Here is a 17127-nt window from a genome sequence, read left to right on the forward strand (position 1 = left end):
TATTTTCAGCAGCTGCTGGATAGGTACCTTGCCTTGTTAATAAGCATATTTATTGCTAGCCAACGTTGAATTACTGCATGTTTCCTTAGCTAACCATTGCTAGATAGCTTGCTAACGTTTGCTAGCTAGCTAGCGCTAGTTGACAAAAGCCATTTCGGTCTGCTCTAAAGTTCTTGTAAATTTCTAGCTGTGTGACCTAGAAAAACATCACAGAGAGAATATTGTGATTATAAGCTGTATCGCAGCCTCTGAGCGCCATAGAGAATACGCTGAGCGCAGATTCGTGACCGTTATGTTTCCTCCATTACCACAGAGAAAATGGCTTGTTTCTAGCAGTATTTTGGGGGATTGACGGGCCGCATTTTCCGCATAAACCACGTTGTGGGCCGTACTCTATGAATGACCAGTGCACCACATTGTATTGAGGTGCCTGCCGACCCAAGGTGCAGTGCCACTGGTTAGCTGTAGCCTAACACAGTGTTGACGGGGGAAAGTAAAGTGTCAGATTTTCCCCTCCAGGATTATACAGTATTTCAAGTAGGATAGCAGCCTACACAAGAAATAACTCATATTGGTAGCCATCTAGATGTCACCGTGACATATTCTACTCAATGGGGAGAGCATAAATGGCAAAAACACCAGAAGCAAAAACACCAGAACAGAGTGTTCACTTGGCTCTCATCTGCGCAACATAAATCATAGTTTTGTAGGCCAGGATTGTCCATATTGCCTCTCCCGCTAGCCATTTGTTTAATTTAAAAAACATTGTTCTGTAATGTTACAGTATTAGCTAAACCTGTTCACTTTTACCAGTGGTTCGCAAACATTTGGTGGCACAGCTAGAAAGAAAAATGTTGTATATCTGGTCAAATAATCTGTGATATTGTGTAGGCTATAGCAATGTTGCATTCATTTGCCATGGTTTGAGGTAGGTGTATATAGCTGTCTTATTTGTATTTGTTCAATACTTCAATTGATTTCATAAACTATTCTGGATATATGCTGTAGGTTCGATTCAACCCAAGATGATAAATCCTGAAAGATGGAACAAAGTGTATGACAGGGTGGCCCAGAGGAAGCCAGCTGTTTGTTCTCAATCCCTACCCTGCCCCATTCTTCCAAGAGCAAACTGAGTTTGAATGAAGACCTCTAGTGAGGCAAGTACACATACACACGACACCAACTTGATATGTCCTTTGTCCCCTGTCTTTTTACCCACAGAGTAACGGCCCTGGTGCTCTCTGTCTCTCATTCTATTATTTATTTTTCAATGCTTGTCCTAGGGGTGAGAAGAGCTGACAAATCAGAATTGAGGAGGTTTGTTACGGAACCCCATGAGGAACCTGATGCTGCACTGACTTCTCTGTCCTGGATGCTCTCCTGCCCAAACTGTCCCATTGTGTTTCACCTCCTCTGAACCCCCTTACCCCAAACAGAGTTGCCCCTGATCATAGATTGGGCTGCATCACAGACTGGTATGGCAACACCACTGCCGCGGACCGAAAGGCGCTTCAAAGGGTGATACGCCCCCCCCCCCTCCAAAAAAAATGTTTACTCTGCCCCCCACCCCAATGACATTCATCACTGCAGCAGTTGCTAATAATGTATACATGATTCTTTGTTGTTTTATTATTATTTGTATTGTTTTATTTCACTTTGTCTCCACACCCCTCAATGGTAATTTAGTCTGACTGTTGGTCCACCTATGGTCAATGTCCACCCCAATGGACATGTATTTATTGATCACTGCTACTGTTGTTATTATGTCCACTACCGCTCAAAAGTTTGTCCATTAAAATAACATCAAATTGATCAGAAATACAGTGAAGATATTGTTAATGTTGTAAATGGCTATTGTAGCTGGAAACGGCAGATTCTTTAAGTAATATCTACATACAGAGGTCCATTATCAGCAGCCATCACTCCTGTGATCCACGTTGTGTTAGCTAATCCAAGTTTATCATTTCAAAAGGCTAATTGATCATTAGAATACCCTTTAGCGATTATGTTAGCACAGCTGAAAACTTGTTCTGATCAAAGAAGCAATAAAACTGGCCTTCTTAAGACTAGTTGAGTATCTGGAGCATCAGCATTTGTGGGTTCGATGGCTCAAAATGGCCAGAAACAAAGACCTTTCTTCTGAAACTAGTCTATTCTTGTTCTGAGAAATGAAGGCTGATCATTTATCAATTAACAATGTCTACACTGTATTTCTGATCAATTTGATGTTATTTTAATGGACTTTTTTTCATTTTTTTTTCAAAAACAAGGACATTTCTAGGTGACCCCAAACTTTTGAACGGTAGTGTACATAGTACTATTTCTATTTTTCTTATTACCATTTTCATTGTTTTATTTCACTTAGTCCTGTTTGTTGGAGCTAGGAGCTCTGAATCTGAAGATCTAGGACTGTACCCAATCCCAATTTGAACTCTGTCTCCCTCTCTCTCTTTGTCTCTCTCCCCCACAGCCCCCAATGCACAGGCATACATTAGTGTTGTAATGATTCTCTTATTTGGTTACATGTGTGGTAACTTCTTGTTACTTCTATTGTCAATTCTGTTGTTAATTCATTTTTAATTTTGTTACCTATTTGAATTCATTTATTTTATGTACAAATGTATTGTTTTTCTTACATTTAGATTTGAGGTAGAATTTCACTGTACATTTACAGCATTATCCTGGTACCAGAGTTGTCAGCTTAATACTGTAATTTTGCTTTACAGTACTATTTTCCTTACTGTAAAACATTACAGCATCCCTGTAAATGTACAGCAAGGATGGTGTAATATGTCTGTACAGTAAGGAAAATAGTACTGTAAAACATATTACAGCATCTCTGCATCTCAAAATTACAGTATTAAACTGGCCACTGGGGTGCCAGTATAGTTCTGTAAATTAACAGGGGAAGGTTTTACAGTGTAATAGGTTCCTAAATCTGACCAGAAGAGAAGCAGCACATAGGCACCATTAAAGAGCAGGACCACAAGACCAATTGCTTGGCGCATTCACCTGAACTCCCTTCAATTCAGTAACATTATGGCCTAGTCATGGGCTGGTACTGAGAAGCAAAGTCTTCATTTCACTCCACCATACAAGTATTCAATAAGGATCTCCATAAACTATCAATTAACGAGGGGTAAATGTTGTCATGCAGCCACTTGTTCTACTGGATCCACAAAGAGTGGCAACCCAGTTAGGGTTAGATTGGGTGTTTTGTTTGTTGATTAAACATGGCTGGTGCACCTTCTGGGAACGAGCAACAAATTATTACAGTCAATATTTCCTGATCAGAAGCCACCCTGCTCTGTGCGCGCTCCGTCAGTATTACTAAGGATTACAGTACCTCCCGGACAGAGGGTGGCCCAAAGCTGGCAAACACATTGGATTACTGAGTCAAACTGCAGCCTTGCACAGCCAAAACTAACCATGGCGTATGGCGTAGCACTGAGAGAAATGTGAGAAGCCCTAACGCAGTGGCTTCTATACAGTCTTGCCCCCTATGCTGTCTTGCTCATTTATTCATGAGTATGCCATTAAGATTGAGTTTCATACCAAATGTGATTATTAGATTTAGTGGGCTTTGTTTTGCCAATTTCAGTGGACATTGTCATAACCCGAGTGATTGGAATGTCTCTGTGCAAATCTATTGTAAATGCTTGAATGTTCAACACTAGCTCCATTTGAATTTCCATATGGCATCTCGGGTTAAAGTAATATGTGTGGTTTGTGCTTCACAGTTGCATACCAGTGTGCATTAAAATTCCTACTGATATCTACTTTACATATATTACTTTTAATTGAATTCCTATTTGGGAGCCTGCCTGCTGGAGAGAACCTCAATTTGTTCAGTAAATGTATGTCCTCCAACTCCCCATTTATTAGGCTTAAAAAGCTGTAGGTGGTGCTTAAATTATTTCTCCTGTGCCATAATCGGTTATTTTGAAAGGCTGGCCTGCTTATCGATAGCGCTCAAATGAATGTTATGTCTTAAAAGGTTCCTTCCTCAGGTCCTTCCTCTAGCCGTCGATAAGGTGTTTGGTAGGGAAGCGATCCTTAGACATCTCGGTGTTGTTGATGGATATGGTCACACTTCTGAGAGGAAAACAGCATTGATTCTGTCCCACTATCACTTCTAATTTCTTCCAGCCTTTGCACAATGGGATCCTTTATGCCTAATCACACCCACTTACAGGGCTGGTACAAGGCTTTCTTTTTATTTCAAGAAGTGTGCCTGAAGCTCCCAGTCAGAGTGTGTCAGTATTGAAGTGTTTCTGGCCTGTCAGATCTTCCCCACTTCCTGCTCTAATGTGATCGATCGGACTGGCGACAGAGGCATAACATGCTCCTCCTCTACAGTCTACAGGACACTTTGATAGGGACATTTCAGGCCCAGTTAGACCCTATTTCCCATGGCCCATTAAAAAAAACTGGACCTCAAGTGAAACCCTGTGTCTGGTCCATCCCTGAGCTTCCTGCCGCATTAATGACAGAATTGTACATGTCAGTACTACCAGGGGTCCAAGGATGAAATAATGTGCATGTAGTAGTCAAATCCGAGGTCTTGGCCTTGATGTGTAAAGAGCATTTGCAATACCACTTTAATGATGAAAGGAAGGAGAGAGCTGGGGGCTGGTGACTAGCCTATTGGAGGACATGTCAAGACCTTCACGCCGACCAGTTTAATTGCAACCAGAAAATGCCTATTAGCTAAAGAACACTTCCGCTGCAGGCTGAAATAAGATCACTAACACCAGCCCATGCAGTTCGGATTGTGAGGGATGTTATTTAAAAGTAATTATGTATCGAGACCATGAGGATGAGTAACTTTGATAAACAACACTGGAGAGTATTGTTACAGGCTGCATAGTAACTTTGTAAAGTTTTTTTTTTTTAAACCAACCTCTGACACCTCTTTCATTTGCTGGAGCTTACTTATGTTGTTAAAAACTGTGCCTTTTTGGGGACATTTCTAAAAGGATAGTTAGAAGTAAAAAGCTGGAGAAACTGCTTTGATGAGACTACTCAGGGAGACAATCTCTCTGTTGAGGTGTGTTCTGGGTAATGGTTTTTATGGCTAACTTTTGATGGAGGATGGAACACTGCCTGACAGTGTGATCAGAACCAATCCCCTGTATGAAATGGAAAAGGTTAATGCAGTTTAAGGGCTGAAGTAATAACTAATTATCCTTGGGTTAACTACACCCTATGGCAATTTCTCTCATGTCCTGCTATGTTTGGCTTGACCCAAATCAATGAAAACAGTCCACCTATCAAATCATTTAACAAAGCCTAACCTCCAGCAGAACAGCAACCTACTTTAATGACCACTGTGCAACTGAAGGCACACTCCAAAGGGTGCAACTGAAGGCACACTCCAAAGGGCAGCTAAGGTCTAGAACTTAAACTGAAAAGTACCCCCCCCCCCCCCCCCCACACACACACTTTTACTATTATCTGGATATTTGACTTGTAGTGACAGATCCAAGATGCCACAGGAGGTTATGTTCCATTTTTACGAGCTCCCAGAATTGTTTTATTACAGTGTAGTTCAGACATTGGAAATGATATCTCAATGCATTCCTCTATTGAAGTACGGTGATCATCAACAAAGCAAGTGGAGATCAATCTCATGATAGTGAACTTTGCTAGTGTTACATCCTATTGATTACAATACATTTTCTGAGATGATCCGTATGCAATGTTACATGTCAAACGTACCTTCAAAAAGATCATGGAGTTGAAGTCCTATAATAAACCACAACCCATTTCGCTTTTATCCTCTGACTGTATTAATTAACTATACTTTTGACCTTTCAATTCAATCTCTCATAGGGTATTCTATGACAACACACATATATTACTTTACATTGCGACAGTATACTAAAAGATAAAAGCCCTGTAAATTGAAAAGTGCCAAGATCTACAGATGGGGCGTTTTTACCTTCTGAAAAAGACTGATTTGAGGCATATGAAAAGAGCTGACATCCACAAATAGATTTGGACAGTGTTGCCTTAACATCTGAGGACACTTTTTAACTCATCCCATCTCAGGAGGTTTTCACACTTCACGCTTCATTAACCTCTGGGTCGCAGGTTCCCTGGGAAGTCGGGAGAGGAAAATGCCTGTTTACACCGTTCTCTAGAAACCACCACAAAGTGGTTAGTCTTCATTGTGGCATATCAACACAGGTGAAAAACGTGTGGTGGTGGGGAGCGAAAGCCCAGTAAGCTGTCTGAATATAACCTAGCTTCAAAACATAAAATGCTTTCTATATACAGTAGGTATCACCCAGGTGGATCGTGCATATGTGTGCTGGATGATGCTGGTCATGTAACGCCATACAATCAAATGCACGTTCTATCTATTACATGTAACCCATGATATCATTTCTGGGAGCAAAAAGAGTCAAGTAAATAAGACTGTGTGGCAATACCTTATTGATTCCATGTAGGTTTCTTTTTTTTTTTTTTTTGCTGAATGGATTTGGAAACAGATTGAGTGATCTTTTTAAAGCATGTGGGTGTTGACATATGGGTCCACTGAGGAAGTACATTCATCCATATCACACATGAGCTGAGAGTGGCTAGATAAGCTGAATAAGCTATAGGTCTATCTATAATACATAGGCCTATGTTAAATGTCATTACTCGTGACTTTGAGGAAGACCCCTTATTAGTTATTTGGCTGGAATTCCGTGGTTAGTTCATTAAATGAAAAAAAGCTAATGAAACACTTTTCACAAGGTGATAATTAGCAGAGAAGAGCAGGGCTGCAGTCACAGGCTGTTAGATATTTAATAACCACAATGACCAAGGGAGTTGGTGTTAATTTCTGGGTCATGTTTATGATGTTGATTTATTCCAGGTCAAAATAATGGATGGTAAACGCGTCAAATGTAAACCAGAATGTCAACATCCGGATATGACAAGATGCATTTGCTATAGAGGAAGCATTTTGAGACATACTGTGTTGAACGTAGCTGAAAGCAGATTGGAGCTAGGCCTATACCTCAAACCTTACAAAAACGGAATAATTCTAGGTGGTTGCCTTTGTTTCCCACATGGTTTGATGTAGTTGGTTGATATGACAGATGGATAGAGTATAATTCAGTCCCCCACTGCCTGTACTTTCCAAGCGTGAATTTGCAGATAAAGCCGACAGGCGACAGTTGAGATGATGAGATAATTAAATGTTATAGAAGTTCTTCAAATGGGTGGGCCTATTACACAACAGACATTCACATTTCAATAGAATATTTCAGTTTTCACACATCTCTACACTCTTATAAAAAAAAGTGCTATCTAGAACCTAAAATGGTTCTTCGGCTGTCCCCATATTGGAGAACCCTTTGAAGAACCCTTTTTGGTTCCAGGTAGAACACTTTTGGGTTCCATGTAAAACCCTTTCCACAAAGGGCTCTACATGGAACCCAAAACCCTTTCCACAAACGGTTCTACATGTAACCCAAGAGTTCTACCTGGAATCAAAAAGGGTTCTCCAATGGGGACAGCCGAATAACCATTTTGGAACCCTTTTTTCTAAGAGTGTATAGCCAACGTTCTACCTATAGTAGCCTATGTTTTTGTCTTGGCCAATAGCTACAAAAAAGACTGCTGGCTTCTCTCTTGTCACGCTTTGATTGTACTGGATGCTCTATAAGACATGTTGTAGTTTGTGCTATGGGCTAGTAAGTAGTGCATTGTTCATGATCGACTATGATCGACTAATCTCATCAATGTATCCAATGACTTGATGTCAAATTGATGTCATTTTAGTTTAGGCTACCAACGTTGTTTAGCTAATTCAGTGAGGCTGAATGAGAGAATGAAGGGGACTTCCTTCTGTCCCAGTGATACCCAAAGAGAAACACTGGCACTTGGATCTTTAACACAATCGCTTAAAATGCTACTTGACATTTGGCTCCTATCCTGGAGCAACTCCGCCATGCTTTTTTAGGATTTTATTACATCGCATGCTTAATGGACCGACAGACTTAATCGCTCTTATCTCGGCCAAACTAACGTGGGATAGGATTATCATAGGCATGTGCATTGTTTTACGGTCAATGCCTAAATTGATTTTGAGTCACGTGGAAATTGAATAATTTGCTATGTTTTGTCTATGGGTTGTTGTAGCCTAAAATTATTGGTGCACATTTGCTTTGTTTGGTTATGATATAAGATATAGGCTCACATCTGCAAGTCATATACGCATATACTAAGCTATGTTGTGGGACTATCTATAGATCCACATCGAATAGCTAAACAAATCTGTCATTTGATGTCTGTCGTGTATGACTGATCATTCCAATCTTGAATTGATTTGGCACAGTCCTTCTACAGTCATGCTCATTTCGAGCTACTGAAACAAAGCCCTGCTAAGCAGATACTATTAGTGACAAGTTTGTAGAAAACCTCTGGCAATAATACGTGAAAAACCACTTAGAAACTCAAAGAATCTTCAAAAATATCCTAAAGGCTTGTTGGGAAACATGATCTTGGAAAATGTATAAGGAAAAGTGCTTAATAACATTCCTGTAATCTACAAAACCAACGAATTAGCAGGTCACTAAACACCATTTTCTTTGTGTTAATTCCTATAATAATGTGTACTAGCCATCTTCAAATAGTTAAGACTGTAACAAATTAAATGATGAGACAACAATTAATGAATTGCTTCATGAATAGAAATTGATGTTACACTCATTCATTTCTAACACCAATAGGCCCATGCAATGCTGAAGAAAAACTACGTAAGTGGATGAGTAATACATTCGTAGGCATATCTGTATAATTATGTTGTATAGTTCGGCATTGGTGTGTGCTATGAACATTGCATGTTGTAAAAATATTTTAAAAAGTGTGCGTCTTTCATTCTTAAATAATGTCAATGGCATAATTCCTGGTTGGGATTTGGTTCACCCCCTTAGTTTGCAAAAAAAAAATGGCAAATGACAAAATAAGTTAATTTACTCAAAGCTGCAAGGGAGGGAAAAGAGAATGTTGCAAATGAGGTTCTTGATATCACGCTCATAATTAATTGCGCAAATTTGTTTCTATTAAATAAAAATAACACGTATTGAGAAACTCAATTAGCATTAATTAAGCTTGATATCCTAATTTGGACGTGTCGTTGAAAACAAGCTTTTTCGTAGTTTTTTTCCCTCTCTGATGCTGAATACGAACAAGCTTTCTGCCTTTGGGCTGCTTTTCCCTCCTTTGAGAGTTGAAAATGAAAAATGGAAATGAAATATCAGGAGGTGCTAAATTAGCTGCCTGATCTGCACTTATTGCTGCATATACGCCCCTATTACTTTGCCAGTCTGTGTCTCTCTTTTAGCATTCCAGACATGGAGAGGCGTCGAGATAGCAGATTTATCAAATGGGAAAATGAATGCATGATGATCAGTTAAATTGAAAATCAGCGCCTGCATGACAGCCCGACCTGACACCTCCGTAATTAGAAAGAAAAATGATGGCGTCCGATGCATAATAGAGCAAAAACAATTTACACTCTCCCATAATGATCCGGCGTTCAAATTGAAAATTTCTCCGGGTAGAAATTGAATTCATAAAGTATGATTCATGGAGGACACATTTCCTGGAGGCTGCCTGGGCCATATCGATTGATAGTTGGTCTTGAATCATACAGCGTGCAGCTCTCAGGCAAAAAAAAGCTTAACTACTTAAGCAAATCGCTAATTTCACCTTAAGGCCACCAGTGTGCAGCCACGATACTCCTGTTCGGTATGCTAATGAATTAAACATGAACACCCCCTACCATGCAACATACGCTCCAAATAAGACACACACAAAACATATATATATATTGAAGGACACATCCAGACAACTCTAATTTCCAAATGGCCTATCCTAAATGGCAACCTATTGACAGAAATAAAGCTCAATAATTGGGGGAGCTGGGCTGGCTGTGGCTGGCTGAATAAGAATATAATGTATTTAAATATTATGTCGGGTATAGGAATATATATTTAATAAAAGTTCAAAGTATTATCCTTGTTGGGTTGAGGACTTCCAAGGGCCATTGTATTTGGATCTGTTTTCATCAAATAATAAGTTATTCATTAGCTTATTGACTTTCTGTCTGCCATAGGCCTATATATTCTCTGTTGAGATTACATTTTCCCTTTCCCTATACACTTTTGCCTGTCTCTTATACCAAGAGCCCCCCTTCACCCACACCCAATAAGTCATTGCTTCCTCTGAGCAAACAGCAGTCATCGGGTGAAAATTATGTAAATATTTTGAAAGGGACACAGGCTCAGAAATTCATTTGCGCCGGCTCAGATGTAAAGCTGCCCCTCTGATTATTTTCAATTTATTTGCAAATCAAGACCCTAAAAGAGTAGCAGGGCCTCGGGATATTTAAGAACAACTACACCACACTGGAATGGATGTTTTCCATTTTTAGGATTTAGATGTTCGTGTTATTGGGGGCATTTTCTCGTGCGTTATACCTATAGGCCCTATCTTGTAAAACAAGCTGTTTGAGATGTGAATGGTCTTTCCTTTCTTACCTAGACTTTAGATCTGGTCAACATTGCTAATATTGCCATGGCGCAGATGTCCCCGAGCCTGCATAGCATCCCTGGGGACCGCCAACCCTATTAGAACAAATGTGTTCTGCTATTGTAAATAGGCACGTTTGCTTCGCCCGTCCTATTACAGCCGACGCATGATCAATAGGCTGATAACACAGAAACATCAATGTAAGCGACAGAACAATGAGGGATATCATCGAACATCTATCTTAATATAGCCGGCTACAAGGGCCCTGACAAAGTGAAAAGCTCATGAAAATTCCGCCCCACGAATTCCCATCTCCTATCCAATATGCACAAACACACTCCCAGCTGCCGGGGCTATTATTTTCGTATTTCAATTTGACACCCCAGCCTTTCATGCTAATTCTATTATTCTTGGAAGTTTATGTGATTTCATATCACTAGAAATCGGTAATGTATAATAACCCTTTGGGCTAAAATAAACTGAATCCCTGCAGTAGCCACCGGGAAAATAATTACTTTCATATCAAAACTCTGCAGGAGTCGAGCGGGTCCTTTCGCCTCCGGCTCGTAACCTCATTTCAGTGAGGCTTATAGATGAATAAATTTGTTAAAGCAATACACAAAATACAACATCAGATTTTAGCAGAAAGCGCTACCTATACCCACTATACGGGCTATTTAAGGTCTCACACGGTTTGGATGTATTGTATACAATCGATTTATTTATGAAAACCTTACATATATAAATATTATAATACTTTTTACAGCCTTTGAGGATTTTTGTGGTTTTTATGTATTTTTACAGTTTGTTACACAAGGGGGCTAGTACTACTACCACCACCACCGCACACACACGTGCACATATACACGCACGCACGCACGCAGCAAACACACACACAGTTATAACCCATCATCATCATCAGAAAATAGGCTATATATGTCATCTTTGAAATGAAAGTTTATATTCTAAGACGTGATTGAGCTTTGGGCAAATGAAAGGTGTTGTTGACGCTATCAATATTTTTTCTCACCTATAGGTCTATTATTCCATACCGACATCTTGAGTCTCTGTCTTTGTCTCTGGTGGACAGTTGGTTGTCACAGACTCGGAACTCTCTGGGTAGTCTTTTACAGACTGCTCTTTTTTATCTAATGGCAGATACTTTGAATCATCATCATCTTGGAAATATGTTTCACTACAACTGGCTGAAGGCTGACTACAGTTGCTACTGGAAAAGGTAACATGGCCTGGGCTGTTCTGTGGGGAACTAGTATTTTTCGCGGTAAAGTTGACCTGCACTTTGATTGCTGTTGCGTCGTTGAGATTGTTGGACTCCTTGTGGTTTTTATGTCCAGTATTGGCAGATAAGCTGCTGTCATTCACTAGGGTTATTTGTGTGGAGTTGTCAGTATCTGAGTCTGGTGGTGTTGTCTTCAAAGCAGTCTGATGAACAAGGAATCCAAGCGGCTGGGTGATAGGATAGAGTAAGAAATGTCCTTTCCCTATCAAAGGCCGCGAAGAAGGTAAGGCAGAAAATCCATCTATGTTCGGTTTGCGCCTTGGTCTGGAGTCGGATAGAAGGCTTTCTACGCTGAATGGGTTCAGCTTCTGAAGGGTGGAGGCTCTGCTGTTGGCGCACATGCTTGACTGTTGACTGCTGTCGGACGAGTCCAGCTCGGATCCACCAGCATCTTGGTTCAAGTGTCTTTGGTTCTGGAGGGTTTGTGGTGTTTGGTCACAGCTCGATTGGGTTTGGTTTCGGCCTACAGAGTCACAATGTGGATTTTGTTCACTGTCTGTCACTTGTGACACTCCGCTGTCACTGTCAGATCCTGGGGTGTGAAATAGGTCCCCTGACAAAAGTTTATTCTGGGACCTCAACAGTCTTCGCTCCTGCTTCCTCTTCTTCTTCTCCATTCTCTCCAGTTCTCGCCTGGCGATCTCCTCCGCGTCCATGGGCTCTCCACTGCATGTTGTTGGGTGGGAGTTGTGAGCTGGTCGCCCTGGACCCTTCTTTGTGTTTTCTTTTTTCCTCCACTTAGCTCTACGATTTTGGAACCATACCTGCATAATAGAGAAACAAATCATGTTACCCACGTTCAAAAAGAAGTTCACTTTCTTAAAAAAAAAATACATACATAGTAATAATAATAATTCAGGATAATATTTGTGTGAACCATTGGAATAATATTTTGTAGATGGTTCCAAATGACACAAAACCAAAGAGCAATGCCTCTTGCTTGTAGGCCTACAATTGTTTATTATCAGATGCGAAGACAAAAATAAGCATATTTATTTTCCAATTCGACTAGGCCTACAATTATTCCGTGTGCTTGTGCCTTCTTCGTTATTCAATTAAAAGTTAAATGCTGTCTGTCTGATCTGGAAAATGCTCCATGAAAACATATATCTCGCTTATGATGGGCCCATGTGTCCCAATAAAATGCACAATAATAAATGGTTTAATATGGTTACAAATATTCAAATTTCCCCCAACACTAACTGCCTAAAAATTGCTAAAGTGACATGCCAAATATAGGACTCGACCAGCATTTCCCAAACTCGGTCCTCGGGACCCCAGGGGGTCAACGTTTTGTTTTTTTCCCTAACACCACACAGCTGATTCAAATGATCAAAGCTTGATGATTAGTTGATTATTTCAGCTGTGTATTGCTAAGGCAAAAAATAAACGCTGGTTTAGTCCTATATTTGGCATGTCACTTTTGCCATTTTGGGGCATTTTCTCTGTGCATAACACAATATACATATGAGCTTTTGGCATCAGAAGTGCACAGATCACAATAATAAGTCCACGTGCATGGACATTTGACTGATGAGGATAGATGTGGGAAAAGGTGTGTCCTTTATAAAAATGTACGGCTTGAAAATGTATCAATATTCAAGTTCAGAAATGTATGTGTATACTTGGGTGTTCTATCGGTTTATATAGAAAAATACAAGTGAAAAGACTGAATGTGCATACGTCGATGTATGTAGACATATTCAGTATGTTTGAGTGCAAGTATATAGCCTTGCCGCCTGAATCTACACAATTCATATTGATATCAAGTACAGCAAATGAACTGACCAGTCCATGGTTTAGCCATATTTAAAGTATTTCTCCTTGAACCAGAGGTCCTCTTTATACTCGGTTTGCTGCTCGTATCACCCTTGATTTCGAAGACTGTATCTCTATAAATATATCGTATATTGTGTTATCTAAATAAATATTCACGTTTGATAATGTTTTCCTTTTTAAAATTGTGAAAATGATTTGCTTTCATTTGCAGTTTTGAAGCATCGTACTGTATGATACAGGCATCGTGCTGTACATACTATAATAGGCCTTTATGTGCCTATATTACACGAGCTCCCTGTGGAGTTGTTGGTCACAGTACAAAACAACAAAGAGACAGGAATTACAGGACAGCTATATATCTAAAAGAGACTATTGTAACATATTTGTGTAAGAGACATGGGGAATAAATAGGCCTACTTTCCTTTGTTCAAACAGCCTATCAGTGTTTAAGAAACATTAGGCTACACATCATAACAAACCAACAACAGTGAATTCCAAAAAGTGGATATGGTTGATATTTACCTGTACCCTCGATTCTATCAAGTCCAATCTCAGAGCCAGTGCTTCCCTCATGAACACGTCGGGATAGTGACTCTCATTAAAAGCCTTTTCTAATTCTTCCAGTTGCCAACCAGTGAAATTTGTACGAGTTCGTCGTCTCTTACAACCAGGGCTATCCTTGTCTGGGTCACACGAATCTAGCATGAGAATACAAAACAAGAGAGTGTGTGAGAGACGCAAAAGTAGTCGGCATGAATTTTTGCAAGTTAACGTTCTTTCTGTGGTCCTTTATAAAGAAATTAATCAAATATAGTCTAATAAATTGGGCTATTATGTCCGTTTTCGATGGTAAGAAAATATTAGTAATAATAGACAATTAATCACACAATATTGATCCTGATAATAATAACAAAAACACATTAAAACATTCTACTAACAATAGAGAAATAGTGATGTTTCCCACCCTGTCACAACACAAGGGGGTTTCATGTTTGGAGTTGAGCTCCTATGCTGCTCTCCACTGAAATGAATTGCATAAAGCCTCATTTGAAAGCAGAAGAAGCGTCTTTGTTTCTTAGGATTTGGATTCCCTCTTTAACGCTTTATGGAGAGGATATACAGGACAGGATATACAGGATATACAGACACTTTCAGTTCTTTGTTTAGTCCTTTGATCTACAGCCAACCTTTTGATTTGTATTGTATTTCGTTTTGCTTACCTGTCAACTTGTACTGCTGGTTATCTCCATTCATACCACAGCCAGACAAGAGGGGGTTCGAATTAACCACTGAAGCTGTGCAGGAACCATTAAGTAATCCGTCTATTGAAAAAGGAACTGCGGCCGCAGATTGAAGTTGATGACCGGCTAATTCGTAAACATGATGGTGGCTTAGATGGTACGGAAAGCCCACCATCCCGCCGAGAGAGCCTCCGAACTGGGCATGAGGTGGATCCAGTATCCTGCTGTCCATCATCTCCTAGGCAAAAGGAAACGACGTCTGGAGGCTGGTGGTGTGAATTTAAAAAGCATGCAGTGAGAGTGGCCAGCGAGGAGGGGACATGATGTGGAGGGAAGGATGAGCTGTACTTTATCAACATGAACCTTCCAATAATTAGCCTAGGCTTTGGGAATTTGAGACCAATGAGAAACGGTAATCGAGTATGACGTCAGAGGCGCGGTCTGCAAACGCTTTCCATATCGATTGCTAATTAAACCTGACATCCACCTCAATAAACAATATCAGAGCTGTCACAACAAGACAGGAGGGCTTTGATAAGAACTACATCACAACTACACGGGGGACCACCAAGAGAGAGTGATCAGATTGTATCCCAGTAAAAGGTGAAAGAGATGGACTAATTTCGAACGCTCGCTTCCACATCGAAAATGACGGAGGCTAGTTTTTGGTCAACATGTTGTGGCGTTTTAAATGTTTACTCTCTCTAGTAATCGATGCCGAGTTACAAATACCCTAATTTTACACAAATACATTTATCATCCAACGCGGTCAAATTTTATTCGAGACTACAACCAATTCGCGTGCAATATAACGGGATGTTGATAAAAGGGGGCGATCGACTCCTCAGCCTGCTGTCGATGGGCTGATTGAAAAAAGGCAGATGTTAAGTTATTAATTACATCACACACTAATTAATCTTCTGCTAATAAGAGGAACGATGTTAGGAAGAAATGTGAACCCTTATTCCCCAGCACTTATACTGTAATTAATGAGACTTAATTTAGAAATGTGTGAGAATTTTTCCCAGGTTTACAAAGTAGCTTCTTGTGTATACGGTTTTGTAGTTATTGTTATAGTTTTTTTGGTAGACTAGTTTTGAACTCATGTAGGCAGGTAAATGCTGTCTTTATGAGGCAAACAAATAAAACATTGTAGCTAGATGTGCAGCACCAGTGTGTCATCTGATCTCTCTCTCTCTCTCTCTCTCTCTCTCTCTATACATATATATATATATATATATATATATATATATATATATATATATATATATTCAATAATTGTGTTATATTTACCTTTATATGCCTAGAGATTATTTATTCTCGCAGTTCAAAATAGACTCATCTCCGGTGAAAACTGAGGACATTTATGATTGTGTAAAAGGTTAACAAAAATGTATGACCATAGTCTACTGCGGGGAAGCTCCGAACCATTCATTTTTGTTACATTATGCTATTTGTCCGGAGACCTTCATAGTACTAGTTCATGTTTCCCCACTCGCTTATGTACAGAAATGTGTTGTGAATAAAGCGAATCAATCCTGTCTAAGTAGGTCTAGTAGTTATGTCTCTCTGCTCTTTAGGCTATAGAGAAAATTAATTCGACTTTATTTATCCCATGTCTGGTGCTGTCATAATGTTAATCTGAGTGAAATTTCGCTCCCCACTCACTCCCTGACCCTTGGCACCCGGATTGGCGTGTTGTAATAACCCGAATCTCTCAACAGAAGCCGTGATAATTGTTACCTTATTAGCATGCAAATTGTTTAATTAATATTATTATGAGGAAGTATATAATCCGTTCGTCACTTGACCTCAAGCCCAAATAGCACCCCTCTGCATTTCAATGTGTACATTTTAATGAACTCCTTAGAAATGTCTCAGGATCTGGCCGTTTTATCCCTCTCCCCTACAAAGATGTGGTTAGAGTTGCCTCAGATGCCTTTTAACTAAGTTTATCATGTTTTACAGATGTTTTATGAATAATTCCAACCATTCATTTATTTTTTGAACATCTAAAATTCAATAATTGCTTCTTGTCAATTCTGATCGTAACCCCATCCAGGCGCACGGCACGGGCTCAGTGAAAAGCAGCCCTTGACACGCAGTCCCGGGAGACATTGCATTTAAATCCGTTTTTCTACAACCGGGTGACATTGTCAGATCCTAGCTTTAATTAACCCGATAATAAGACGAACAAGGCTTGCATTCAGTGCCGCTACAGGCCTGTCTTTTCATTTGAATTCAAGAGTTTCATCAACAATTTAACTGGCCTTG

At 39.8% G+C, this 17127-nt stretch overlaps 1 protein-coding gene across 1 annotated transcript; it reads right to left on the bottom strand.

Annotated features, from left to right (window-relative positions):
* Positions 1 to 11367: 11367 nt before the first annotated feature.
* Positions 11368 to 15088, bottom strand: LOC139423944 (homeobox protein unc-4 homolog). Its single transcript, XM_071175598.1, has 3 exons — positions 14833 to 15088; positions 14135 to 14310; positions 11368 to 12597 (listed from the first exon to the last, which is right to left on the bottom strand). Exons 1-3 carry the CDS (start codon positions 15086 to 15088, stop codon positions 11575 to 11577), a joined length of 1455 nt encoding a protein of 484 aa, XP_071031699.1. The 3' UTR covers positions 11368 to 11574.
* Positions 15089 to 17127: the final 2039 nt, after the last annotated feature.

The sequence above is a fragment of the Oncorhynchus clarkii genome, chromosome 13 (genome assembly GCF_045791955.1).
Source record: "Oncorhynchus clarkii lewisi isolate Uvic-CL-2024 chromosome 13, UVic_Ocla_1.0, whole genome shotgun sequence".
Classification (NCBI taxonomy): domain Eukaryota; kingdom Metazoa; phylum Chordata; class Actinopteri; order Salmoniformes; family Salmonidae; genus Oncorhynchus; species Oncorhynchus clarkii.

What these genes read in the sequence shown, in the direction of transcription:
- LOC139423944 (XM_071175598.1), bottom strand. Translation starts at nt 15,088, where the DNA reads ATGATGGACAGCAGGATACTGGATCCACCTCATGCCCAGTTCGGAGGC. An exon ending in CCAGCAGTACAAGTTGACAG is followed by an intron (nt 14,311 to 14,832) that starts GTAAGCAAAACG and finishes TTCTCATGCTAG; the next exon opens with ATTCGTGTGACCCAGACAAG. An exon ending in TGATAGAATCGAGGGTACAG is followed by an intron (nt 12,598 to 14,134) that starts GTAAATATCAAC and finishes TCTATTATGCAG; the next exon opens with GTATGGTTCCAAAATCGTAG.